Source organism: Odocoileus virginianus, chromosome 10 (genome assembly GCF_023699985.2).
Source record: "Odocoileus virginianus isolate 20LAN1187 ecotype Illinois chromosome 10, Ovbor_1.2, whole genome shotgun sequence".
Taxonomy (NCBI): domain Eukaryota; kingdom Metazoa; phylum Chordata; class Mammalia; order Artiodactyla; family Cervidae; genus Odocoileus; species Odocoileus virginianus.
The window spans coordinates 51,904,054-51,931,503 of NC_069683.1; the positions used below are offsets into that span (position 1 = coordinate 51,904,054).

A 27,450-nucleotide genomic window follows, 5' to 3' on the forward strand; every position below is an offset into this window, starting at 1 on the left:
GGGAGAGGCAGGGGGTTTCTTTTGTAGGGTTTTCCTGACCAGGTGCAACTGCAAACACTGTCCTATTGGCCCCATGAGTGTAGTCTAAGGAAGCCAGGCTCCGAGCTGCATCCAGGACACGGAAAGGATGGCGTGGGCAAGAGAGAAAGGAAATTCCCTGGAGGAGACAAGTTTTGTGGTCTAGTTCTTCCCACAGCAGGTGCTGCTGTGGGTTACAGAGCCAAAAAGCCCAAAGCAGGGACACCCCTGCCCCTGCCGATCTCAGTCTCGTCCAAATCGCCTCCACTGCCCCATCCCCCATCCTCTTCATCTTCGGAGCAGGTTGAGCCCTCACGCTATGCCTCTGCCCACTGGAACGTCAGCCCCGGACCCTTCCCTCTCCTGGTAGATGCAGGCATGGCTGCCTTACTTTGCTGACATGGAAGCGCTTGTATGTTTCCTGGGGCCTCGCAGCTGTGTGTCGGGGGCATGGCCCACTGGCGAGGCTTGCCCTGCCCTCCAGCTGGCCTGATACTACTTTAGGTGTGTTGCAAGAGGTCCCAGGGTCACAGCCCACCCCCAAAGTACTGAAGGAGAGCCACCCCTTCTTCCTCTGGATGGGCTGGCAAAGAAAAATAGTCAGCTCTTCCAAGAGTATCCTTGACAAAAGACTGCAGAAGGCTGGGTTATTGGGGTCCTCCTCCAAGAGAAAAATTTCTCTGACTTGGGAGAGGCTGCAAGAAAATATTGCGTTGAGTGCTTACTAACAGATCTGCCCTCTGACCACAGGGCATCTGATTATTATCACAAGGCAGTTAGATAAGCAGGAGATAAGCTGTTAGATGATGCAACCAAGTCTAAGAAAGTTTCAGCAGCCTAAGGTCACACGCTGGTGTGATCCCCTGGAGGAGGGCATGGCAACCCACTCAGTAGTCTTGCCTGGGAAATCCCACGGACAGAGGAGCCTGGCGGGCTACAGTCCATAGGGTTGCAAAGACTCAGGTATGACTGAGTGACTAAACACACAAGGTCATATGCTAGCGGATGGCCCAGCTTCATGGTTTTTCCACTACCTAGCCCCCGACACCTTCCCTCCTCACCTCAGCCCTGCCTGGCAGCTACCGCCATCCCTTCAGTTATAGTAACAATCCTGCTGCCTGTATCCGACCCAGCAGGCATGGATGGAGTGCGAAGGGAGGACCAGGTATTAATAGAATGCGAAAATAAGCAGATGAAGTGATGGGGAGAAGGCAATGGCAACCCACTCCACTACTCTTGCCTGGAAAATCCCATGGACGGAGGAGCCTGATAGGCTGCAGTCCATGGGGTCGCACAGAGTTGGACGCGACTGAAGCGACTTAGCAGCAGCAGCAGTGATGGGCTCACACCCAGGCAGGAACCTCGCTGTAGGGAGTGTTGGGACAGAGTGACTCTCCGGCCAGGCAATTGGAGATGTCTTTGCGGGCAGGGACAGGTGAGTTGGGTCTTGAAAGATGATCGGTAGGCCTCTGACCCACAATGGGAGGAGAAGGGCCTGGGACCACGAAGGGAAGGGGCGTGGAGTGGGCCTGTGCTTCTGAGCATGATGGCAGGACCAGCTGGAGGGCCAGAGGCAAATGGGCCTGGGGTGCTGGAGCCCCCTCTGGAGCCCCCTCTGGAACTGTGCTCTGTGGGTGCTGGTCGGGGACAGAAGGTCTTGAACAGAGGACCTGAGCTGCTGTTCCTGTGCTCAGGAAGCCCCGAGGCCCCGCGGTGCTCTGCCCACTGTCTGTGCCTCCCCCGCTCCTGGCCACGGGCTGGAGACCAGGCCCATCCTCCATCCAGCCCAGCACTCTTTCACGGAGCTCCACCCTCCCGGGTTGGCTTTGGTGGGACAGTCTCCCAGTCCCCTCATTCCTTGATACTTCTAGGGTGTCTTTTCAGTCCCAGGCTTTTTTCCATGGAGTTGGGTTCCTGGGGGAACCCCCACGACTGCAGTGTGAGGTTACACAGGTGCCGCACCTGGGGACTGGTTCCCAGGGTCGGTCTGGACTTCCTCCCTGCCTTTAACTCCTGTTAACACAGCTTGCCAACCCCTCTGCTCCTTCTGGACTCCTGACCCCACAACCAGGAGGCCTCCCAGGCAGAACAAATCCCATCAGCATCTCTGGGACAGCTAGATAGGCAGTGCCGTCTCCCAGGGCGGGGCTTCCCTGGCGGTTTAGCTGGTAAAGAATCCGCCTGCAATGCAGGAGACCCCGTTTCAATTCCTGGGTCGGGAAGAGCCCCCGGAGAAGGGATAGGCTACTGACTCCAGTCTTCTTGGGCTTCCCTGTGGCTCAGCTGGTAAAGAATCCCCCTGCAATGCAGGAGACCTGGCTTCGATCCCTGGGCTGGGAAGACCCCCTGGAGAAGGGAAAGGCTACCCACTCCAGTGTTCTGGCCTGGAGAATTCCATCAACTGGATAGTCCATGGGGTCGCAAAGAGTCGGACACAACTGAGAAACTTTCACTCTTCATCTCCCAGGGCTCTCCTTGGTGGGTGGGGGGTGGGGGGTGGGATGTATTGGCTCAAGCAGTGTTGAGGATTGTCTAGACAGAGGGTAGTGAGTAGGTGAACAAAGTGATGATGAGAAAAAGGTGGGACCAGAACGATGGAGGAGAAAGTGAAGGGAGTCTCTGTACAGACTGGCGATGTGCATCCTCTCATTTCATCCCCTCAACAGTACGTGTTGCAGAGAGGGAGGCGGCACTCAGGGTCTAGGTAAAGAAGCCACCCCAGGGACTCCCCTGGTGGTCCAGTGGCTAAGACTCTGTGTTCCTAATGCAGAGGGCCTGGGTTCAATCCCTGGTCAGGGATCTATATCCCGCATGCTGCAGCGAAGACCCAGTTCAGTCAAATAAATAAATTAAAAAAAAAAGAATCCACCGCAGCTCTGCCAGACTCCAAGGCCCCTCACAGGCAGACTTCCTTCTCCATCACCCCTTTCCTCCTCCTGCATGTGGTGAGGGGTCTTTGGAAGACACAGTTTGTTCTGATGGAATCCTCCTTCTTGGTGGAGTGACCGCAGCTCCCAACTTCCCCGCACGCTGAGTCCAAGCTCTGGAATTAGGAAGGGTGTTAAGGTCTCCCCGTGAAGTGCCCACCCTCTCGCCTACCATCTGCTCTTCCGCTGGGCTGTCCACACCCACAGACAGGCTCGTTGCTCGTTCACATTCCCCGGCCTCTGGGGTCCCCACCCCTTCCAGCTAGTCCACACCTTGCCCCTTGTCCGCTATGTCCTTGTCGTTCTCCAACATTGCAGCTCCTGGAAAGCCCTTCCCGGGGAGCTTAGTAACTGATTGGATGGGGGGGTGAGGGGAGAGGGAGAGGAGGAGGGTAGACCCCCTGTCTATGCACCAGCCACCTGTGGCTGCTCAGATTTAACAGATCAAAATGAAAAATCGGATCCCTCGGTTGCATCACCCGCGTTTCAAGTGCTCGGCAGCACATGGAGTTAGTGGCAGGCATGGAATATTTCTGTCCTCCTGGAAAGTTCTGTTGGACAGTACTGGTCTAGAAAGACTCCTAGATTGGGGACTGGGGTCCCCGCAACTAAATGACTCAATGGCACGTCCATCTAATGGACATGAGTTTGAGCAAACTCTGGGAGACAGTGAAGGATGGGGAAGCCTGGCGTGCTGCAGTCCATGGGTCGCAAGGAGTCGGACACGACTCAGTGACTAAACAAGAACTAAGGGAGGGAAAAGGGCAAGGAGTAGGGCTTGTAGGGGTTCAGTTTGGGACACTGAGTTTAAGGGTCTGTAGGACCCCTACGTGGAAATGTCCAGTAGGAAATCAAAGGTTCCTCTCCTCCTCCACCCCAATCCCCCCTAAACAGATTTGAAATTCAACTGAGATCCTCTCCTTGGGAATTTCAAGGGCCTTAGTAAAACCCAATTCTAAATATCCCTAGGAAACCCCTAGAAGGCAGCTCTGCTGAAATGGCACTCAGGGTAGAAGCTGTGTGTGTCTGTAGGGTCCCGTGTCTGTGTCTGGCTTGGGATGGCTCGGGAAGGGAGAAGAAGGTGCTAGTCGGCAACAAGAGGGCTGTCTTGGCTGGAGCTGGCCTGACACCGTGAACTCCATCATCTCGTAGAGGAAGAGAGTAGAGAAAGCAAGGGTCTGGGGAATGAATCACCGTTTAGACCCTGGGGTCATCAGAACTGAAGTGAATCCTAGGGATAATCCTGTTTGCATCTCTGTGGGATCCTCGCCATTTATGGGATGATAGGTGCAAAACCCAAAACAATCATTTACTTTTTCTAACTCGGTTCTTCAAAGTCTCAACTCAAACTCTTCCTAATACGATAGTGAAAGTGAAAGTTACTCAGTTGTGTCTGACTCTTTGTGACCCCATGGACTATACAGTCCATGGAATTCTCCAGGCCAGAATATTGGAGTGGGTAGCCATTCCCTTCTCCAGGGGATCTTCCCAACCCAGCCCAGGGATCGAAGCCAGGTCTCCTGCATTGCAGGCAGATTCTTTACCAACTGAGCCACAGAGGAAGCCCTTATCCCAATAGGATAAGTCAGACACTATTGCCCTTCCGTGGTTCTCTCCTGATTATTGATCTGAGCTCACTTGGCTTTGAACATGAAGCTCCACACCCCTTCTCTGGCTCATACAGAATCCTAGGCGTGGAGCTAAACTCAGACCTCAGGGTATGAGGAGAAACAAACACCATCATGTCCCCTCTTTCCTTCTTCTTGCTCCAGAATGTTCTAGAAAAGATATAACTCCCAGGGGCATTTGGAACTACAAGTTTTGCCCAAGGAGGATGGGCCAGGCAGTCAGCAGAGAGCAGGCGGATGGAATAGCCCACTGAGTTCACCCTGTCCCGGCCCCCGGGGTCCCCACTTATCCAACCAGGAGAGGAAAAGACCACCACCCTGGGCTGCTGGCCAGTGACCGTCTTCACGGTGATGCTAAGAAGGGCACAGAGAGAAAACTACAGGACGCCCCCTGGCGGTTATCCTCAGCCTTGACTGTTCTCCAGGATCTCTCAGGGCATAGCTCAGTCAGTAAAGAATCTGCCTGCAATGCAGGGGACCCAGGTTCAATTCCTGGGTGGGGAAGATCTTCTCAAGAATGAAATGGCAACCCACTTCAGTATTCTCACCTGGAGAATCCCATAGACAGAGGAGCCTGGCAGGCTACAGTTCATGGGATCCTAAGAGTTGACATGACTTAGGGACTAAACAACCACCACCCTGGTTTAGGTTTAACTGGCTTAGGGTGGGGTCAGTTCTGGTTTAACTGCTCAAGGATGGGGCCAGGTGTTTTAAAAACGTTTACATTCCTCCTCACCCTGCCACACCTCACCCAGGAGATCCTAATATGCAGGCTTGATTTATAGCCTGTGTTTTAGGGCATGACCCCTTTCAAAGCTGCTCCCAGGGCTCTCTGCAGTAGACTGTGGTTTGTGTGGGGAGAAGTGTCCAAGGCCCCTGAGGCTGGCACCACGATCCAGAGACCACAGCATAGGAGACACGGTGCTGCCAGCGTTGCCAGAAAGGACTCCTGCACTCGCAAGTGCGTGGGACAAACAGGTGTCTTCTGCTCCACCTCTGGAGCGGAGGCTGTGCCAAGGGCACTGCCGCAGCCCACGAGGGGGCCACTCGAAGGCAGGCCTGGGGTTGTAGCTCGTTGGGGGTTGTGAAACCGCATAACTCAGATTGGGACTTAAACCCACCGGGCCCACTTACACTCCACAGACAGAGTGTGGGTCATCTCTCAAGGCGAGAGCTGCCTCAACATATGGCTTGGTTAGTTTTAAGGACTGGGTAATTTCACAGGCTAATGAGGAAGAGGAGTATTCCAACTATTTTGGGAAGGAGTTTGGGGGACAGATTTCCAGGAACTAGGCCATCACCCACTTTGATGGTTGGCCTCAGAATGTCAGGGTACATCAGGTGGGTGTGTGACTTAGCTTGCTGATGTTGCCGTAAGCCTATATTGAGGCTCAAGGTCTAGTGGAGTTGGCTCTTCTGCCGTCTTGGATCCATTTGGTTTCAATGTTGATGGCATGTCCCTAGGTTATGTCATTCTTTTAAATGTTGTGCCCTGCCCTCTCCCCTCCTGTTTCAGTTGGGGCAGAAGATTTTCTCTTCTCTGACAACTGCAAGCATCCTTGAGTTGGAGGGGGGCTTCACCAGTGGCTCAGGCGGTAAAGAGCCTGCCTGCAATGCAGGAGGCCCGGGTTCCATCCCTGGGTTAGGAAGATCCCCTGGAGAAGGAAACAGCAACCCACTCCAGTATTCTTGCCTGGGAAAATCCCATGGACAGAGGGCTACGGTCCATGGGGTCTCAAAGAGCCAGACACAACTGAGCGACTAACACTTTTTGAGTTGGAGGGGCTGCTCCAGCATCATGAAGAGGGAGAAAGGAGCTGGATAGGACCCCTAGGGCACTCCTACCCTCGCCCACAGTCCTGCCCCACCCCCTCCCAACAGTGGGCCAGCCTTAGCAGAGCCAGAGAGGAAACAGAAGCCACTGGCTGCAAGCCTAGGCTGGGTCACACAAGGCTAGTGTGAGCAGCCCCAGCCCTGCTGACGGGGGCGGCTGACAGGGGCAGGACAGAGCTCCCTGAGCCGCTTCCCAGGAGGAAGTCCCTGCCCAGCGAGCTTCACACTGAGCCCAGAGAGCTGCACCCCCCACCAGGTGACATCACCACCCCACCCCCAGGTGACATCACCACCCCACCCCAGGTGACATAATCACCCCGCCCCCAGGTGATGTCACCACCCCCGCCCCCAGGTGATATCACCACCCTGCAGGTGACATCACCACCCCACCCCAGGTGACATCACCACCCTGCCCCCAGGTGACATCACCATCCCCAGGTGATAGCACCACCCCACCCCCAGGTGACATCACCACCCCGCCCCCCCCCCCAGGTGACATCACCACCCCTAGGTGCCCCCAGGTGACATCACCACCCCCAGATGATATCACCACCCGCCCTCCAGGTGACATCACCCCCCCCCAGGTGATACAACCATCCCACCCCCAGGTGGCATCACCACCCCCCAGGTGATATCACCAGCCCACCCCAGGTGACATCACCATCCCCCCACCTCCCCGCATCTGCCCCCTGCCTCCTTCCTGGTGGGAATTCACACGTACACGTCATACACACGCCACACATGTTCACACACACATAGACATGCACCCTGTACTAACACTACTGGCCGTCATATCCAACCTGGCCCTGTAGCTCAGTCCACCTCTTGGGAGTTACTCAGAAACACAGCTTTATTGAAGTTAGATTTGAAACTTTATTGAAGTTAGATTTGGTCATTTAACTGGACAGAGTGAGGGTGAGGCTGGGGGGACAGGGACCAGCGTCCCATGGAGGATCACTCACGAGAAGCTGGAGCAGACCTTCCCGTCCCCCACAAGAGACTATACAGCAGACCTGGGCGCTGGGACCAGGGCCACCAGGGAGGCGGTCAGTGTAGCAACAGGGGGCTGGCTAGGGCTCTCAACCGGAAGTGGACATTTCCTCTGAACTTTTAGCACCTGTCCTTCCACAAACGCATTTGTCTGTCTGTCCTGACCCTGCCCCAGTCATACAGACATGACCTGGGAGGGAGCACTTCCCTCTTCTCTCTGTCTCCCTTCTTCAGAGTGAGTTCCAGAATGCAAGGGCTCCTATGAGTTCAGGGGCAAGTGATTAAAGGTGGAAGGAATCTGGGAATGAAGAGGGAACTCTCTGTGGGGGCCTGAGTCTGGGTGCAGCGAGGAGCCAGAGAAGGCAATGGCACCCCACTCCAGTGCTCTTGCCTGGAAAATCCCATGGACGGAGGAGCCTGGTAGGCTGCAGTCCATGGGGTCGCTCAGAGTCGGACACAACTGAGCGACTTCACTTTCACTTTTCCACTTTCATGCAATGGAGAAGGAAATGGCAGCCCACTCCAGTATTCTTGCCTGGAGAATCCCAGGGACGGGGGAGCCTGGTGGGCTGCCGTCTATGGGGTCGCACAGAGTCGGACACGACTGAAGTGACTTAGCAGAAGCAGCAGCAGCAGCAGCAGCAGCAGAAGCAGGCTAAGAGTCTGCTTGAGATACACATGGAGGAGGGGCTGAAAGGAGGTCTCCAGCCAAGGGCCCCTTCCCCAGCTACAATCTCAGTGCCTATCTCCCTGCCCCTCCATCACCCAGGGGACCAGGTTCCTGTCTCCTCTCCAGGTCACAGGGGCAAGCAGCAAGCACAGGGAAAGGGCCCTGCTGGGAGCCCAGGCTCACTTCCACCAGCCTGTGTTCCTTACAGGGAAGGAGACCCCAGGCGGTCTAAACTTCCATCTGGGCTCCCGGCTCAGCTCCGCCCAGAATGGCCAGTGAGGGCTCCCTGCCCTCTGGGAAGGTGATGATGCCCTGCTTCTGGCTCCAGAGGGCCAGCTGCAGGGGTGTGCAGCCAACCCCTTCCTGGATGTCCAGCTGGGCGCCAGCCTTGACCAGCACTCTGAGGAATGGCCATGTTGCCCTTGAGGGTGGCCAGGTGGGCAGGGGTCCAGCCCACCTTGTTGTGGGCATGGACATCTGCACGGTGCTCCAGGAGGTGGATGATGCTCAGGAAGGCCCCTCTCTGGACCACCAGGTGAAGGGGTGTCCAGCCTGACTGCTCAGCAGCATTGGGGTCAGCCCCACATTTCAGCAGGGTGGACACCACCACCTCTGCCCCATGGCGGGCAGCCAGGTGCAGGGGGGCGGTCCAGTTCATGCCTCCAGGAGCCCCCACATTGGCCTGGCTCTCAGCCAGCAGGTGGATGATCTCCAGGTGGCCCTTGTAGGCTGCTAGATGCAGGGGTGTCCAGCCCTGCTGGGTCAGCAGCTCCAGGTTGGCCCCATACCTGAGCAGCATCTTGCAGATAAGGTACTTGCCCCTGGCAGCGGCGGTGTGCAGTGGGCTGTAGCTGCTCTGGTCGAGGGCATCAGGGGCCACCCCACTTTTTAACAGATGTTGGATGGCCCTCCCTTTGCCTCCCTCCACTGCGAGGTGCAGTGGCGTTCTCAGGTTTCTCTGCCGACCATCCAACTCTGCCCCCTGGGCTGCCGGCAGCTTGACCAGGCCGACGTGGCCAAAGTAGGCGGCCACATGCAGAGGGGTCTTGCCCTCAGCCTCTCGCAGGTTGGGGTCAGCTTGATGGGAGACCAGAAGCCAGGCCACATTCTCAGAGTTGTTCTGTGCCGCCAGGTGGAGTGGGGTCCACCCCTCATGCTCCTGGGCATCCACGCGGGCCCCCTGGTCCAGGAGCAGATGGGCAGAGCAGTCGTCCCCATTCTGGGCTGCAAAGTGCAAGGGGGCCCAGCCGTCCTCATCCGCCAGGTTGGCGTCTGCGCGGTGCTACAGGAGCCTGCTTATCTTGAGCAGTGAAGAGGAGGGGTGTGTAGCTGCAGGCTGTCAGGCAGTCCACGTCCACCTCCTGAGCCAGCAGCAGCCTCACCCCCACCAGGTGGCCCCAGGCTTCCTGGAAGTGGAGGGGGGGTGAGCTTGTTCTCATAGATGCACTCCTGCTCATCACCAGGGACCAGGCTCTCACTGTCCGCCCGAGAGTTGCAGAACCCGCTTCAAATAGTCTCCTGAGTCTGATGGGAGGAAGACAAGATTGAGAAAAGGACCTCTGACTTTGTCCAGGGGTCATCTCAGCCATCCCTCTACCTCCTGGAAGTGAACATAGTTTCCTGGATGGGGTGAGTGCAGGTCCTTTCCCTAGATCTCGGATCTCTACTCAGGCTCCATCGCCCTAGACAGCAGCTGAGTCTGGCAGTTCTTCCTGTAAGGATGAGGCAGAAAGAGGCCGGTCCGGAAGTAAACCCTGACTCCACCCCTTAGCACCACGTGCTCTCTGCCTCTTTGAGCCTGGGGGTCCTGATCCCTGAGGAGGACACAAGCAATGCCTACCTCGTGCTACCATCGGGAAGACAAATCCTGTAGGTCAGAACTTCCGGAGAAGTGCCTGGCACAAAGTAAATAAATGCAAATTGAAGGTAAATTTGTGGTGGAGCTCAGTGATGTGAACTCCTCCGGAGGTGCTCAGGGACCCATTTCCTCCTGCTCTACCCAGTGGTGTATTAGAATTAAAAGCAACAATTTCCAAAATGAAAAAAAAGAAAACAACAAAAAACAACCCACAAACAAATGGAAATCACTGCTCAGACCAAACCCCAAGAGATTCTGAGTAAATAAATTATTCTAGGGTGGCTCAGGCATCGGATACTCTTTCATTCCCTCAAGAAATTCCATTATGCCACCAGGATTGAAAACTGATGTTTCCCTTTCCCCGGCCAGGGAGGGAGGAGTCCAGCCCCAAAAGAACACAGTCCTGAAGGGGAAGCAGAGCCAGGCCCCCCAGGGGCACGGGCATTTCTGGAACTCAGGGCTGGGTGCCCAGAAAGGGAACACAGACTCTAGGCCTGGGGAGGAGGTAGGCCAGGGAGGATGGCAGAGAATTGGTTTGAGTTCCCTTTCTCCTCTGCTGTGTGTTCCCAGGTTCCAGCTGAGACCTGTCTGGACTCACCGCCGTCTGTTCAGCTCAGTTGCTCAGTCGTGTCCGACTTTTTGCGACCCCATGGACTGCAGCACAACAGGCCTCCCTGTCCATCACCAACTCCTAGAGTTTACTCAAACTCATGTCCATTGAGTCAGTGATGCCACCCAACCATCTCATCTCTGTGGTCCCCTTCTCCTCCTGCCCTCAATCTTTTCCAGCATCAGGGTCTTTTCAAATGAGTCAGCTCCTTGCATCAGATGGCCAAAGTATTGGAGTCTCAGCTTCAGTATCAGTCTTTCCAGTGAACACCCAGGACTGATCTCCTCTAGGATGGACTGGTTGGATCTCCTTGCAGTCCAAGGGACTCTCAAGAGTCTGTTAGCTCCTGGCAGATATCCTCACTGACCTGGGGAACCGGAAGACAGGGGGTGGATGAGATGAGCGCAGGGTGGTTCTGGCCCATGCCGGCCTGCCTCCTTCCTTTGCCTCTCAGGACTCTCCTCCCACCCTGTGCCAGGAGACCCCTCCTCGCTCATGCCCGCCACCAGCTGTGTCTAGGGGAAGGCCCTGAGCTGGGGATGCCCTGCCCAACAGAGTGGCCCAGGGCCTCGGCTGCCCCCTGGGCCACAGGGAAGGCAGGGTGGTGGCCCGGTGGGTTCAGCCCGGAGCCCCGCACTAGCTCACGGCTGGTTCCCTGGTGAGGCTTAAGGACAGCGGAGCAGGGATGATGCTGACTGGCAGGGCGGGAAAGCGGGGGCGAGCCACAGGCGCCCTCTGCAGGACGGGCCCTGTTTAACCCCACACACGTCAGGGAGGGCATGTCCTTCTCAGGGGTGGCCGCGGCCACCACCAGCTCTCAGAGCACCCTCGAGCAAACTAGGAAAAGGAATCCCTGAGTTACTGTGCGGCTTGGCCAGCAGAGCATGCGCTGAGTCTGGTCCCCACCTGCCCCGCAGCCTGACGGCCTCATGGGGCGCGCACACTTGCATGCGCATCCTCAGTGCCCGCTAGATGAGGGCCCGCTGCGCACTTACTCACCTCTCCGGGCCGGCCCACTGCGCAGGACACCTTCCGGCCAAGGCCTCGCTCTCACGGTGGGCCACCGGACTCTGAAGCAGCGAAAGCAGCATGTTTGTCTCTGCTATGATGTCTGCTCTAAGAAACATTAGTAGTGTAGTGTTAGATTCTCAGTCGTGTCTGACTCTTTGCAACCCCATGGACTGTAGCCCACCAGGCTCCTCTGTCCATGGGATTCTCCAGGCAAGAATACTGGAGTGGGTTGCCATTTTCTTCTTCAGAGGATCTTCCCAACCCAGGAATCGAACCCGGGTCTTCTGCGTTGCAGGCAGATTATTTACTATCTGAGCTACAGGGAAGTCCCCAAGAAACAGACACACAGCAAAAGAAGCCACAGGTTGGCCTGCAGTTCTTCCCCATTTTAAATGTTTTTCCCTCTACCATGTCTCCTGTGCCTCCTCCCAAAACCCAGCCCCGGGCTTAGGGGCACCCACACATGAGCATCAGGATGCAGGCAAGTTGGGACCCTGTCTTGGAGGGGTGTGTGTTTGTGTGTGTGTGTGCACAAGCGTTGCTTCAGTCATGTCTGACTCTTTGAGACTCTGTGGACTGTAGCCCACAAGGATCCTCTGTCCATGGGATTCTCCAGGCAAGAATATTGGAGTGGGCTGCCATGTCCTCCTCCAGGAGAACTTCCTGGCCCAGGGATCAACCCCACTTCTCATATGTCTCCTGCATTGGCAGGCAAGTTCTTTACCACTAATGCCACCTGGGAAGCCCTTTGAGGGTAGACCTTTTCCATAAAACACGAGGGCAAGACTAGGTAATCTCTAAGATGCTCACACTTACACACAAGTGTGCATTTACATCATCCCTAGAGGAGTGGATGATTGCAACATCCATCCATGCCTGTGAGCTTATGGTCTGGGAATACTTTACAAATGAGGACACTGTAGCCTGAGAGGACCCAGGCTAACTGGAGACTCAGAAACAGCAAAAGCAGGCCCAGTTAGCTTCTGGCAATGAGGGTTTTCCTGTTTTACCTCCCACAGGGTACACATTAAGCTTGGACCAGATCACAGTCCTCAGTTGCCCCTGGCCCCTCTGCCATCCCCTCATCCCCTCCCACCCCCCACCCCCCGCCCCTCACACACTATGGAGCAGACTCTGCCCTAGTGCCATGCAGGACTTTCCCTGCGAGTCTTGGGAGTGGCCTCGGGCTTCAGTCATCTCTCCTGAGCTGATGTGGCTCATGTGTGGGTGCCCCTAAGCCCGGGGCTGGGTTTTGGGAGGAGGTAAAGGGGACCTGGTAGAGGGAAAAATATTTAAAATGGGGAAGAACTGCAGGCCAACCTGTGGCTTCTTTTGCTGTGTCTCTGTTTCTTGGAGGAGTGTGTGTGCATGCACAAGCGTTGCTTCAGTCATGTCTGACTCTTTGAGACTCTATGGACTGTAGCCCACAAGGATCCGCTGTCCATGGGATTCTCTAGGCAAGAATATTGGAGTGGGTTGCCATGTCCTCCTCCAGGAGATCTTCCTAGCCCAGGGATCAACCCCACTTCTCGTATGTCTCCTGCATTGGCAGGAGGCTTAGATTTGAGCAGCCGGGTCTCTGGACCGCCTCCAGATCCTCCCAGGCCAAGACTGGCCATGGCCCCTCACTGTGAGCCTTTGCTGTCCAAAGGCAGCCGGACTGACTGGCAGGCCTAGTTATGGGCTTTGATTTTGAACTTTGCTAGATTATCCAAGTTCCCTGACAGTCTGTTTACCTGACACCGTGGCAGGGCTGGGGGTGGGAGAGACAGGAAAGAATATTTTGAAGCAAAGGAATCAGAGGCAGAAGGCATGGTCTGGGCTGAAGTTTGCCCTTTCTTTCACTGTCTTGCAAGCTCTATAAAGCAGGGGGAGGAAGGTAGGAGGGTGAAGTCCCCAACATAAACCTGCACCTGCCCCGCCCCTATGAACCCCCCCGCCTCCCACAGTCCCTTCCAGGCCCCCATCTGACGGCACGACTGTCACCTGCTACCTGAGTGCGGCTTCTTCTGAGTGAGGATCTCCCAGATCACAACCCCGAAGCTGCAGACAGAACAAGTGCGCCCCGAGTGACTTCCTTGGGTGTCCGGTCAGAGGGGCCCCGTGGGCCACAGAATCCCAGGCAAAGCCTCTCTGGCCGGAGGCCCGCCACACCCCTCCTCCTTCCACATGGGCAGGGCGGGACCCAACGTCACCCCTGTCCTGCCCTCTGGGCCTTGCGGTCCAGGCAGCGTGGTGACAGCAAGCTGCTTGCTGGGTATGTGGCCGGGAGCCCAGCCCCCAGCTCACCCGTACGTGTCCTATTTGGGCCCTGGATCCTCGTTACTCTCCAGGAGCATCTCAGGGGGATGCAGCTGAGAGTGCCCTGCAGAGCTGACCTCTTGATGCACTGCATCTGGGTCGACTGTTCCATCCTCTTGGACAGGCCAAAGTCTGAAACCTGGAAGGAAGCCCAGGGTGGGGGTGGGAGGGCAATACGGTCTTGCCTCCAGAAACCTGCCTGAGTTCCTCATCCCTCCCGCCTTCCTCATTTCCAGTGTTGTGTAGCCACTGAAAAGACAGGCTCTCTCCCATAGCTACCACGAACAACAGGATGACCTCGGACAAGTTACCTTCTCAGAGCCTTCATGTCCTCATCTATAAAATGGGAATAATACCAGAACTTAACTAGTAGTGCTATTATGAGCATTGGATGAGGAAATATACAAAAAGCACTTAGATAGTGCCTGGTGCACAGTGAGTACTTGGTAGGTGTGGCCATTACCCGAAGGGCCTGTGGATAAAGTTGCTGCCTTTGGTGAGCTTCTGTTCATCCCACTTCCATGGGTCCTGAAGCATTGACACCATGTATATTTATCCCACACTCTGCTTCCATCCATTGATTCATTCATATACCAATTGCCAGTTCACTGAATTCCAACTAGGCTGGGTACTGAGAATCAGACAGCGGATAAGAAAGACGAAACCGGGACTTCCCTGGTGGTCCAATGGTTGAGAATCCACCTTCCAATGCAGGGGACACGAACTTAATCTCTGGTTGGGGAACCAAGATCCCACACGCTGTGGGGAATCTAAGCCCACGAGCTGCAACTACTGAGCCTGTGTGCGCGAGAGCCCATGGTCCGCAATGAGAAGCCCTCATGCCACAACTAAGGAAAGCCCCCACGGGCCACAACAAAGGGCCCACCAAACCACAATGAAGATCCAATGTGGCCAGAAAAAAAAAACAATTTCTTCTATGAAAGATGAACCCCCCACATCCATTACTCTCCTAAGTGGTTATTCAAATAGGGAGTAGAGTTACTAATGAAACAGTTTCATAAGTGACTATATACTTACAATTGGGGTTAGCAATATGAAGAGACAGACACAGTGAGGATATATAACAGAGGCACATGGGGGTGGATCAAGGAAAACTTCCCTGAGGAGGTGTTATTTAAGCTGAGAGCTGAAAGATGAGGAGAACTTTGCTAGACAAGGAGGGACTAGGGGAATGCTGTTCTTGACAGTGGAAACAGAATGTGCAAAGGTTCCAGGGCAGAATGAAAGTGTAACATGTCTTAGGAACTGGAAAAAAAAAACACACACACAAAAGGTCATCATGAACCTTCTTAAAAACATCTCACTTACACACATCATTACTTGAATCAAAGAATGGGATAGAGATGATTCTTTCCACATTAGAAATGGAAGACTGAGGTCCAAAGAGGGTTATTGCAGGCATCCTGATACCCAGTTTCATGCCCCAAATTTCACTATGCATCCATCTGTTTTAGGTGTGATCCCTCCCCTGAGTATTTGGCCATGAAGGGAGCTGCTTAGAACACTTTGACAGGCCAACCAGACAGTAGATAATCCAGCTCATGTGGAGAAGACTCTGGAGTGGCAGGGGACAGACAGGGTCCTCACCTTGACATGCGTGTGGCTGTCTAGGAGGATGTTGCCTGGCTTGAGGTCCAGATGGAGCAGCAGTGGCTTAATGCTGTGGAGGAAGTTCATGGCCAGGCTGGTCTCATGGATGGTGTGGATTTTGAGCTGCCAGCCGAGGCTGTGAGTGGAAAGCATCTTCTCCAGGGAGCCACTGGCCATGAACTCCATCACAACACCTAGGGTCTGCCTGCAAATCCCACAGATGGACATGATGTGCTGAAAGTTGATCTTCTCCATTTTGGCTGCTTCTTCAATGAGGCAATTCACATCAGAGCTATGGAGAAGGGGGAATGAAAGATGGAAGCTGGTGACCCTTTAATTACAAGAGGAACTAGCAGAACACACAAACTAGACTTGATGCCAGGCTGCACAGACCCAGAGACCTCCGTGGGAGCTTGTGAGGTGGTGGAGGAGGAAAGAGAGATACGAAAGGATGCTAAGACTAGGGTCCAGCAACAAAACAGGAAGCAAAGGAGTCTGTAAATTTAGGGGTCAGCCCATTCTACAGAAGCAGCCACCAAAAGCCTGCTGTTTATTCTGGCTACCTATATATGTCTATCTCCCACAGGAGACCACAAGTCCATGGAGGACCAAACATGCCTCCTGCTTCTGTTGTAAAATATTTATTGAGGTACCAGCTCACACCAATCAGAACGGCCATCATTAAAATGTCTACAAATAGCAAATGCTGGAGAGGAAGTGGAAAAAAGAGAACCCTCCTACACTTTGGTGGGAATGTAAATTGGTGCAGCCACTGTGGCAGGCAGTATGGAGGTTCCTCAAAAAAGCTAAAAACTGCTGAACAATCTGGCAATCCCACTCCTGGGCATATATTCAGACAAAACTATAACTCAGATATATGCACCCCTATGTTCATATCAGCACTATCCACAATAGGCAATATATGGAAGCAAACTAAATATCCATCAACAGATGAGTGGATAAAGAAGATGTGGTACATATATAAGTGGAAGACTACTCAGCCATAACAATGAGAGAATGCCATTTGCAGCAACATGGATGCAACTAGAGATTATCTTACTAACCGAAGTCAGAAAGAGAAAGACAAATACATATGATATCACTTATATGTGGAACCTAAAATATGATGCAAATGAACTTATCGATGAAACAGAACAGAATCATGGACATGGAGAACAGACCAGTGGTTTCCAAGGGGAAGGGGGTTCATAGAGGGATGGAGTGTAAGGCTGGGTTAGCAGATGTAAGCTTTTATATATAGAATGGATAGACAATAAGGTCCTACTGTGTAGCACAGACAACTATATTCAATATCCGATGATAAACCATAATGGCAAAGAGTATTTAGAGAAAGCATATATATATATGTAACTGAGTCACTTTGCTATATAGCAGAAATTAACACAACATTGTAAATTAACTATACTTTAATAAAAATATGGAAGAATATCATTTATTGCCTTTTTGATTATGGAAGTAATAGATACATATGTATATGTATACACACACACACATACCTTGTAGAACATCAAGGGACTAGAAAATTAGGGAATTCCCTGGTGGTCCAGTGGTTAGCATTCAGCGCTTTCACTGTGGGACTAGGTTCAACCCTTGATCGGGGAACTAAGATCCCACAAGCTGCATGGCATGCTCCCCTCCCCTCACCAATTAAATCATCAGTAACCCAACCTTCTGGAGAAGGCAATGGCACCCCACTCCAGTACTCTTGCCTGGAAAATCCCATGGACGGAGGAGCCTGGTGGGCTGCAGTCCATGGGGTCGTGAAGAGTCGGACATGACTGAGCGACTTCACTTTCACTTTTCACTTTCATGCACTGGAGAAGGAAATGGCAACCCACTCCAGTGTTCTTGCCTGGAGAATCCCAGGGACGGGGAGCCTGGTGGGCTGCCGTCTGTGGGGTCGCACAGAGTCAGACACGACTGAAGTGACTTAGCAGCAGCCTCAGCAGCAACCCAACCTTCTAGAGTTGGCCTCTGTTAATAATTTACTATATTCTTTCACAACACATTTCAAGGAGCCTCCCTCCCTATCCCTCGTTCCTCCTACACTCTCCCTTGCCATCGATAGTGTGGGCTGTTTTGACCTGCTTCTCCCCGTCAGGGTAGCGTGAGCATGTTCTGAATCATTATTCCCCCGAAGCGAGCTCTGTAACGGCTGTATGGGATTCCATCTTGGAGATGAACTATAATTATTCATCTTTGTGCTCGTCACAGCACACAGCCACACACAGCACAAGGCATCTCTGCTGAATTGAAGTCAAGACTGAAGGGAAAGCCTTACAGAATAAGCATTTGCAAAACCTTCCACTCTTTTTACTGTCCATGCCCACGGAACAGCAAATATGCAGATTGTTATAGATTGTTTGGGGACAGTGGGGATGAAGATTAAGGAGAAATGACATTGTTTTAAAAAAGCAAAGTATTTGCAAAGCTGCGCTGGCATTGCAGTCAGAGGCTGCTGGAAATGTGTTCATAGGGCCTCCCTGGGAAGCCAGCCAGAGACGCCTCACCTCCAGGAAAAGGCACTTGCCCCTGCCCAGCCCCCCCCAACCCCACCCCCGCAACTGGACATGTTGGCTGGTCCAGGTTTAGGTCTTCTTGTCTTCTCTACTATTCAAGAGATCTCCCTGCCCCTCCCCCAACCTCTGCAATTTATTTATTTTTTTTATCTGTCTCCTCTTGTCCTTTTGAGATCATAAGAATTGAGAAGACATCCATCACAAAGTGGAAAAAACACAGGATCTGGGGCCACATTGTCTTGCTTTCCAATCCCAATTTCATCTCTGTACGACCTTGAACAAGCAAACTCTCTGGGTCTCAGTCTGCTAACTGTAAAATGGAAACAGGGACATGTACAACTCCCCCTTGGCACCTACTCTGCTTGAAAGTGTTTGCTACACCTACCGTCTCTCTCTCTTCCTCACCCCCCCCACCCTTTCATCTGGTTTCCGGTCCTAATATCTCACTGGTCAGCTATTGCTATAGCCTACAGGCAATATAAATTGCCTACAGGCAATTTTCTGTCCTTGGAGTGGGACTGGTCCCTTCTTCGCAGGCTCCTGTTCTATTACTTGATCACTAGACCCAGTCCCAGTGTCTCCAGGCAACCTCAGCATCTCTAACTGGGTATTCACATTGACAGTGTCTAAAACTGAACTCCCAATTCTCTCTTCAAACCCACTCCCCGCTCAGCATTTCCCATCTCAGTGAAAGGGCTCCATCCCTCTAGTCTTCAAAGATCTTGATTATCCTGGACTCCTCTCTTCCTCTCCTTCCCACAACCTACTCCTCAGCACATCCCGTCAGTGCTACCTTCAAAATACAGCGAGAATTTGGGGGAAGAGGGGAGGATTTAACTGGGAGTTTAGGATTGACAAATACACAGTGCATCAGTTCAGTTCAGTCGCTCAGTCATGTCCGACTCTTTGCGACCCCATGAACCGCAGCACGCCAGGCCTCCCTGTCCATCACCAACTCCTGGAGTCCACCCAAACCCATGTCTATTGAGTCGGCGATGCCATCCAACCATCTCATCCTCTGTCGTCCCCTTCTCCTCCTGCCCTCAATCTTTCCCAGCATCAGGGTCTTTTCCAATGAGTCAGCTCTTTGCATCAGGTGGCCGAAGTATTGGAGTTTCAACTTCAACATCAGTCCTTCCAATGAACACCAAGGACTGATTTCCTTTAGGATTGACTGGTTGGGTCTCCTTGCAGTCCAAGGGACTCTCAGGAGTCTTCTCCAACACCACAGTTTAAAAGCATCAATTCTTTGGCACTCAGCTTTCTTTATAGTCCAACTCTCACATCCACACATGACTACTGGAAAAACCATAGCCTTGACTAGATGGAACTTTGTTGACTAAGTAATGTCTCTACTTTTTAATATGCTGTCTATGTTGGTCATAACTTTCCTTCCAAGGAGTAAGCGTCTTTTAATTTCATGGCTGCAATCACCATCTGCAGTGATTTTGGAGCCCAGAAAAATAAAGTCAGCTACTGTTTCCACTGTTTCCCCAGCTATTTGCCATGAAGTGATGGGACCAGATGCCATGATCTTAGTTTTCTGAATGTTGAGCTTTAAGCCAAATTTTTCCACTCTCCTCTTTCACTTTCATCAAGAGGCTCTTTAGTTCTTCTTCACTTTCTGCTATAAGGGCGGTGTCATCTGCATATCCATGTTTGCATGCTAAGTTGCTTCATTCCTGTCCAACTCTTTGTGACCCCATGAACTGTAGCCCGCCAGGCTCCTCTGTCCATGGGACTCTCCAGGCAAGAATACTGGAGTGGGTTGCTGTGCCCTCCTCCAGGGGATCTTCTTGACCCAGGGATCAAACCTGTGTCTCTTACATCTCCTGCATTGGCAGGCAAGTTCTTTACCACTAGCGCCACCTGGGAAGCCCCATATACACACTACTACATTTAAAATAGTGGGCTTCCCAGGTGGAGATAGTGGTTAAGAACCCTTCTGCTAATACAAGAGACCTAAAAGATGCAGGTTTGATCCCTGGGTCAGGAAGATCCCCTTGGAGGAGTGCATGGCTACTGACACCAGTACTCTTGCCTGGAGAATCTTGCATGGACAGAGGAGCCTGTGGGCTATGGTCCATAAGGTCGCATAGAGTCAGACAGGACTGAAGCGACTTAGCACACACAACGCACACACACTTAAAATAGATAACCAAAATACCCAAACATAAAACAGAGGCAATATTATAACAAATTCTATAAAGATTTTTTAAATGGTCCACATCCAAAAAACTCTTAAAAAAAAAAAGATAACCAAGGAAGACCTATTGTATAGTTCAGGGAACTCTGCTCAATATTCATATCTGTAATAATCTAAATGGAAAAAGAATTTGAAAAAGAAAAGCTATATGTACATGCATAAGTGAGTCACTTTGCTGTACACATGAAAATACCACAACACTGTTAATCAAGTATGTGTGTGCTGTGTGTTTAGTCGCTCAGTCGTGTCTGGCTCTTTGCGACCCTGTAGACTGTAGCCCACCAGACTCCTCTGTCCATGGGATTCTCCAGGCAAGAATACTGGAGTGGGTTGCCATGCCCTCCTCCAGCAATAAAACCCTACCTTGCTTTAATTTTTCATGAGTTCGGTATAAGCTGGACTGCTCAAATGGATTTGGTAGTTTGTTTTTTTAAAGGTATCTGGTTACAAACCCTAGGATATTGACCCACGCAAAGAGCAGAAGAGTTCCTATGACATTCTGCTTATCAATTTGTTATAAGCATTATAACAAATGTATAAGCAAAAACAAAATTATAAGCATTGTTAGGTTTTCATGTAAGTCTCCTGCTGCTCCTGCTTTGGCAGGTGGATTCTTTATCACTGAGTCACCATATCTGTTGCATTCATCATTATATTCATTATATCTTAGGGTCCAGCACAGCACCTGGCACATAACAGGTGAGCAATAAACATTCATCAAGAGGACAAATGAATGAAAAGATGGAAGGAGGATCCAGTGAAGTCATACTCATAAAACTCCCAGGGGAGCACTCCACAGGTGGCAGGCGCTAATTACTGTAAATAAATCTCTTAGTCCTTTGGGACTGGGAAGGGAATTCAGATGGGAGTTACTGTCAACGTCTCATGAGTTGTCTTATCAATGCCACCTGTTTCCCTTTGCTCTTTGCTTCAAAGGCTGTAAATGATCTGGACAGATTCTAGAATGATCTGACTCTACTCCCAAGCCAAGATGTTGAAGGAGGAAGATGGGTGAGTCTGGGACTGTCTCACTTTGCCCTTATTTGTTAAGCAGGAAGGGGTCTGGGAACTAGGAAGGGACTTGGCTGTGTGGGTTGGGAGGCTGTGTCTTGGGAGCTTGTGTAGTGACCATGGAGAATGTCCAGAAAAGATGCCACACTGTCCCCCGCACCCCCAAGGACCTCCAGTGGATATCCCAGGAGCCTTGGGAGGAGGACATGGTGACCATCTCAGACTTCATATCCCAAAGTGCCTCCTCCGTGGCTGCACTAGGGGCCAGGGCACAGCCAAGTCCTGGCCAATCTGGTAGGAATGGGACTGGAGATGCATCTCAGTGGGAAGGCAGAGATGGGTGGAAGCATTGCGGGAGAGGTAGCACCAGGGAACAGGAGGCCTGCCAGGGAGAGGCCACAGCATGTATCATGGGACTTGGGAGGAGCCAGAGACAAAAAAGGACAGAGACTGTAGCATGCCAGGCTTGGGCAGCTGGCAGTGCCGCTGTGAGAGCCGGCAGATGAGTGGGCTGGGCAGGTTCTCAGGCCAGTAGGCCGGCAGCCTCCACCTTCCAAGCCCCCTGCAGCCTGCACTGGCTGCTCTGGGGCCACACCAGAGGGGATAAGGCACTTCCCCCAGGTCACCGAGCATCGCTGAGCCAAGTGCCGCAGCTCCTCAGCAAGCCCAGCGCTGCCTGCCCGCCCTCTGGGTTCAGGGGTGGCTAGGAGGGCGGCGGAGGGCCACCCAGAGCCGTCATCACCAGGCTGACACCCCGAAGGAAGGTGAGGCTGGAAAACAGGAGGCCAGACCCGATCCGGAGGTGGGATTGAACAAAGGGATCTTGCCTTTGTTCCTGCTCACTTTTGACCTCTGTGGATTTCAACAAACAGGTCTGGGTCCGCAGACAGAGCCGAGCGTATTTCCGATGGAAACAGGCTGCGCCTGGAGGAGCTCAGGCCATCGGACAGTTTCCAGAGGCGGAGAGGACCGTGCTCAGTCTCAGACCGGCCGCCCCGTCCTCGCGCCCTGGGCCTCAGTTTCCCCTCCCCTAAAAACTGAAAGTTCCGCGAAGGGAGCGGGGCGGGGCAGGCGGGCGGGGATCTGGGGGCCTCAGGCGGGAGGCGGGAGAGCTCTCCACCGAGCATTCGGCCCGCCAGCGCTGCTGCGGCGCCTGGGACACCCGGCGGAGCCGCCGCCCGGCTCTCGGCGCAGCTAGGCCTCGAAGTCGTCGTGGGTGAAGACGGGGAGGCCGCCGGCCGCCGCTCCACGCGCGCGGCCATGGCGTCGGCGCGGCCCGCGCTCTTGGCGCCCCACGCGCCCCGGGCCTGGCTGCCGTGGCGGCTCCCTGCGCCGCGGGGCCCGGAGGGGCGCGCTGGGCGGGCGGCGGCCCTCCCTCCTCCTTGTGGAGTGAGGAGGCACCGGCCCTGCCCTGTGAGGGCTGAGGAAAGCCAGCCGAGGCCTGAGGCCCTCGGCAGCGATGGTGGCCCAGTCAGGGAAGGGGGTCCCCTGAAGGGGGTCCCCTCCCCAGGGGGCCCCCTCCCCGCGCAGCACCCTGAGAGACCCTGCCCTCAAACGCGTCCTCAGTCTCGGCCTGTTTTTTTTTTTTTTCCCTTTTTTTTTTTTCCCACCCCCAGCTTGAGCCTGGGCAGGGGCTGGAAGAGAAAGGCATCCTGAAGTTGGAAGCCGGAGCAGTCGGTCCTCTTTAATGTGGACCTAACTCTGTGCGGAAGTTGATTCATTTATTTATGCAACTCATATATGTCCTGAAAGAAAGAAAGTGAAGTCTGTCAGCCATGTCCGACTCTTTGCCACCCCATGGACTGTAGCCTGCGAGGCTCCTCCTTCCATGGGATTTTCCAGGCAAGAGTACTGGAGTGGGTAGCCATTTCCTTCTCCAGGGGATCTTCCCAACCCAGGGATCCAACCCGGGTCTCCCACATTGCAGGCAGACGCTTTACCATCGAGCCTATATGTCCTGAGGGTTTATAAAAAGTTCAGGGCTGTGCCGGGGGTCTCCATTGTAGAGTGTGGGGACCTGGAACCCACCCCTCCATAACAAATATGGAGTAAAAAATTTGTAACGGAGATTTTCTGATCTGAATCTGTTGGCCTGACTGAGTTAATGCTCCCTTTGTTATTGTTGACTTTTTGTTCGTCAGTCTCTGCATGCAAAAGGTCAACCAAAGGGGTCGGGACCCTTGGGGTGAGGGACTGGACCTCTGTCGCAGGGAGCTCCCCTTCCTGGCATGACATTTGGCCCCAACCTCAGAGGGATGAGCCCCAGGGCTGGGGTTGATCACCAGGGAGGTGAACTCTTTGGTCCAATCCCTGGGGTGGCTTGTTGCTGGGGTGGAGGTGGGGGTCAGAGGTGAGGCTCAGGGAGCAGGTGGAGCATACTGGGGTCCCGTCTGCTGGGAGGAGGGGCAACCTAGGGGCCGAGGACCGCAGAGCAGTGTGGGGCTGTGGAGGAACCAGGTCAAGGGCTCAGGGTAGAGACTTGGGGCAGGAAGGGGAGCAAATCCACCTGCAAAGGCCAACGTGGCTGCTGGAGGGAGGGGAAGCCATCCTGGGGTGGAAGTCAGCCAAGAGCAGGGCCAGGGGGTGGCCCAGGGAAGCACATCCGGGTGGACTCCCCTTCCTTTCTCCTAACTCCCTACTTCCATCCTCTTTCCCTGCATCCATCGTGGGAGGTCCCTTGGTCCTTCTGAGGATAAAGTGAGGATACAGGATACCTGGTGCTGAGTCTGGAGTAGGGGTACAGAGTGCCTCTAGGTCTTCCGTCTGTGGACTTGCCCTCTCACCTGAGAGACCCTGAGAGCAAGGAAAATTATAAGTGCTTAAATAGGTGGCTCTCCCAGGGCCATTCCAGCACAGGCGGTGCTAAAGGAGTGGTCACAGGGCAGTGTGGGGTAGGTCACTTCTCATCTGCAAGCGGGCAGGTGAGCCAGCTTCCGCAGGGAACCTCCCAGAGTGACCATCCTCGTGTTTCAGGAGCCCACCTACCACAGGAGGACACGCCTTGCCTTTGAGTCCATCCTTGACTCCTACCAGACTCCTGGGGAACAGCATGGGCATGATAGGTGAGTAGGGACCCCAGGCTGGGGCTGGGGCACTTGCTCTTCCATAGCAATTGACCTGCCCCTCCCACCCAGGATAAATTCTGGTGGGCAGAGTGGAGAACTGAAAGTTGGCCTGGAAACTGTCCCACTGTTGAGCCTTAACTTTGTCCCAGGATCAGTAGCTCTTTTACCTACTGTGCATACTTTATAGATGGGATCTTGTTTAAATCCACAACAACATTATGAGGTTTAATATCTCCGTTTTTGTGAGGGATGAGAAGACTAGGTTTAAAGACAGTAAGTAGCGAATGACCACGTAGCTAGTAAGTGGGAGCTGAGATTCAATCCTGGGTCTGTTTGGTCCCTGTGGAAAGGGCTGGGCATAATGGAGGCTTTAAAGGATATGGCAGAAAAGGGGGAATGGGGCTATGCTCCCTGGAAGAGGGTGGAGGTGATGGAAACTGCTTCTAGAACAGGAGATGTCCCCTAATTACAATGTAGAGGGAGGTCCTGGCTTACTTTGGCAGGAGTGAGACAACACGATGAAACTTACTGTCCCTGGAGCAGCTGTGCCTGCTCCTGACAAGTCTCAGACCCTCCCCCAGGGGAGCCCGATGGTGACAGAGGACATGACTATCAGGAGACCAAGGGGATGTTTCTCACCTTCTTCTGGGTGAGTGAGCGTGGAGGTTGGGAAAGTGGCCCACCGGACCTAAGGAAGGATGACTCTCTGACCTTCAACATGATCTGTCGGGACCACTGGAGGAAATGCCAGGGTCAAATGGCCTGAATCAGTTAAGGAACTTCTCTTTGGATCAGTAACACTTGAAGTGGCTTTCCAGGGAGAGCCAGAAACCAGAAGCTGCCACTGGCCCTCTGAAGCAACCGTCACAGGAATGCCGGAGCTTCGTCCCTGCGGGAGAAGACATCCAGGGCTCAAGACAGACTGCTAGGGTCCTGAATTAAACTCATCTGCTGTTCTTTACAGCGTGGGTGGAAGGACAGGAAGGACCCAGGATGTGCTACTGTTGACCTATCTGTTGAAAAAGCCAAGCTGAGGGATCAGGCACCCCTACTTCTGAAGAACCTGGCAAAATAGATATGCATGTATACCTAGTTCCTGGGGGTTCAGTGGTATAGAATCTGCCCTCGATGTGGGAGATGCAGGTTTGACCCCTGGGTCGGGAAGATCCCCTAGAGAAGGGAATGGCAACCCACTCCAGTATTCTTGCCTGGAGAACTCCATGGACAGAGAAGCCTGGTGGGCTACAGTCCATGGGGTTGCAAAGAGTCAGAGGTGACCAACACTTTCACTTTTCAGAAAATTGATCTGTTCTTGCAATTGGGCTTCCTTTATCTCTGTAAAGTGAGTGAGGACAAAAGCCTAGTAGTCTTTGGAAAAACGCTGAGAGAATAAGGGGAGGGGCCCTTGTTGAATGCGAAGTCACAGTGGCATAGAGTTCCTGGATCTGTCATTAATAGGTGGGCTGATGCTTAGGGATTTGGGAAAACCCAAAGTCAGTGTAGAGATTGCTGATTTTTTTCCCAGTGGTCTGAGTGCAGAAGCTCCTAGGTCCTGCCTGCTTGGGAGGTCCACAGCCAGTGGGTAGAGAGCAGAGAGCTGGAGAGGAAAGCTCCACCTTCACTGCCCTCGGCCCATGAAAGGAAATGGGTGTGATGAATGGAAATGAACTAGGTACAATAGTCTGACCATGGTCCAGTCCCACCAGGAAGAGCAAGAAGCACGTTCTAACCATAGGAATTTTGCTCCAAGATGCTCTCAGTTTTTCCTATTGACTCTATCAGTATATTTTATTTTAGAAGATAAGGGATGAAAATTTTCTGGACTCAGAATTATTAAATGAGTGTGTGTGTGTGTGTGTGTGTGTGTGTGTGTGTGTGATTGTTCTGGGGGAGTGGGGAGCTGCCATCCCCAGACCAGTGAAGTGAGCTGGAGGTGCAGTTCTGCAGTACTCTGGAAGATGCTGAAATCCGATGTGAGCCTTTCCCCAGACTGGAGCGACAAGCTTTTTGCATACAGGGAAGTTCCCCAATTGGTCCCCATTCTGCACCCTGCAACGTGTCACAGAAGGACACCTGGGCCAGTTCAGGCAGGCTCCAACCTCTGGTAGCCTGTGACCCGAGGTGAGGGCAGGGTTGGTCAAGATGAAGGAATGTGTTCAGGAAACTGGGATGTCTGCTCAGGAAAAAGATTCTCCCAGAGAGAAGGGGTGGAATGAGGGAGTGGCAACAGGGCTGAAATGTAAGAGCACATGAGTCAGAAGGCCTGTGTGCATAGAAGTCGCTTAGGTCGTGTCCAACTCTCTGCGACCTTATGGACTGTAGCCTGCCAGGCTCAGTCCATGCGATCCTCCAGGAAAGAATACTGGAGTATTCTGGAGTGGGTATACTGGGGTGTACTGAAAGTATACTGGAGTGGGTTGCCATGCCCTCCTCTAGGGGATCTTCCCAATACAAGGATGGAACCCTCGTCTCCTGTGTCTCCTGCAGGTGGTTCTTTACCACTAGCACCACCTGGGACGCCCACGAGGTGGGAAGACCTGCATTCAAACCATAACTTTTTCCTACCACCTATCAGCAGTTGGGCACTGGTCACATTACCAAATCTCTCTAGGTTCCTCCATCTGTGAAATGGGATGACAATATATACTCATTTTATATTATTATATTTATATATATGTATATATATTATATTTATATGCAGGTATATATTTATACTATTTGTATTTATATTATTATGTTATACTCAATATAATACTCATTTCAGAAGGTTTCTATAAAAATTAACCTTTAAATATACACCTAAATGAACACCCATAGGCAAAAAATGAACTGATCTAAATTTCACATTATCTGAAAGTTAACTCAAAATGGATCACTGGAGATGGGCAGGCACCTGGGACTCTTTGCTGCAGTGTTTACACTTGGAGAAACATCTCCTAAAGTAACAAAATACAAAGAAAGGGACTTAAAACAACTGCAAACATTCTGTAGTTGGTGCAAATTATGAACAAGAGATAAAAGAAAGACCAAAAGCCCAAATACCCCTTCTAAGGTGGGGAGAGCAAAAGCAGGGTACTATGTGTGATCCCCGCACAGGGCACCACCGAGGGGGCGGGCAGACCACCTGGGCCACCTTCTGGCCCAACCCATGGATTCACCCCTACCCTCAAG

At 52.9% G+C, this 27,450-nt stretch overlaps 1 protein-coding gene across 1 annotated transcript; it reads right to left on the bottom strand.

Moving 5' to 3' along the window:
* Positions 1-8,294: 8,294 nt before the first annotated feature.
* ANKK1 (ankyrin repeat and kinase domain containing 1) lies at positions 8,295-23,878 on the bottom strand. The gene is given in 15 exon segments (XM_070472810.1): positions 8,295-8,471; positions 8,473-9,358; positions 9,360-9,487; positions 9,489-9,548; positions 9,550-9,594; positions 10,869-10,901; positions 11,534-11,571; positions 11,574-11,650; positions 13,532-13,588; positions 13,835-13,895; positions 13,898-13,985; positions 15,455-15,749; positions 22,306-22,595; positions 23,461-23,540; positions 23,854-23,878. Coding segments are annotated over 15 exon segments (2,340 nt in total).
* Between the last annotated feature and the right edge of the window lie 3,572 nt (positions 23,879-27,450).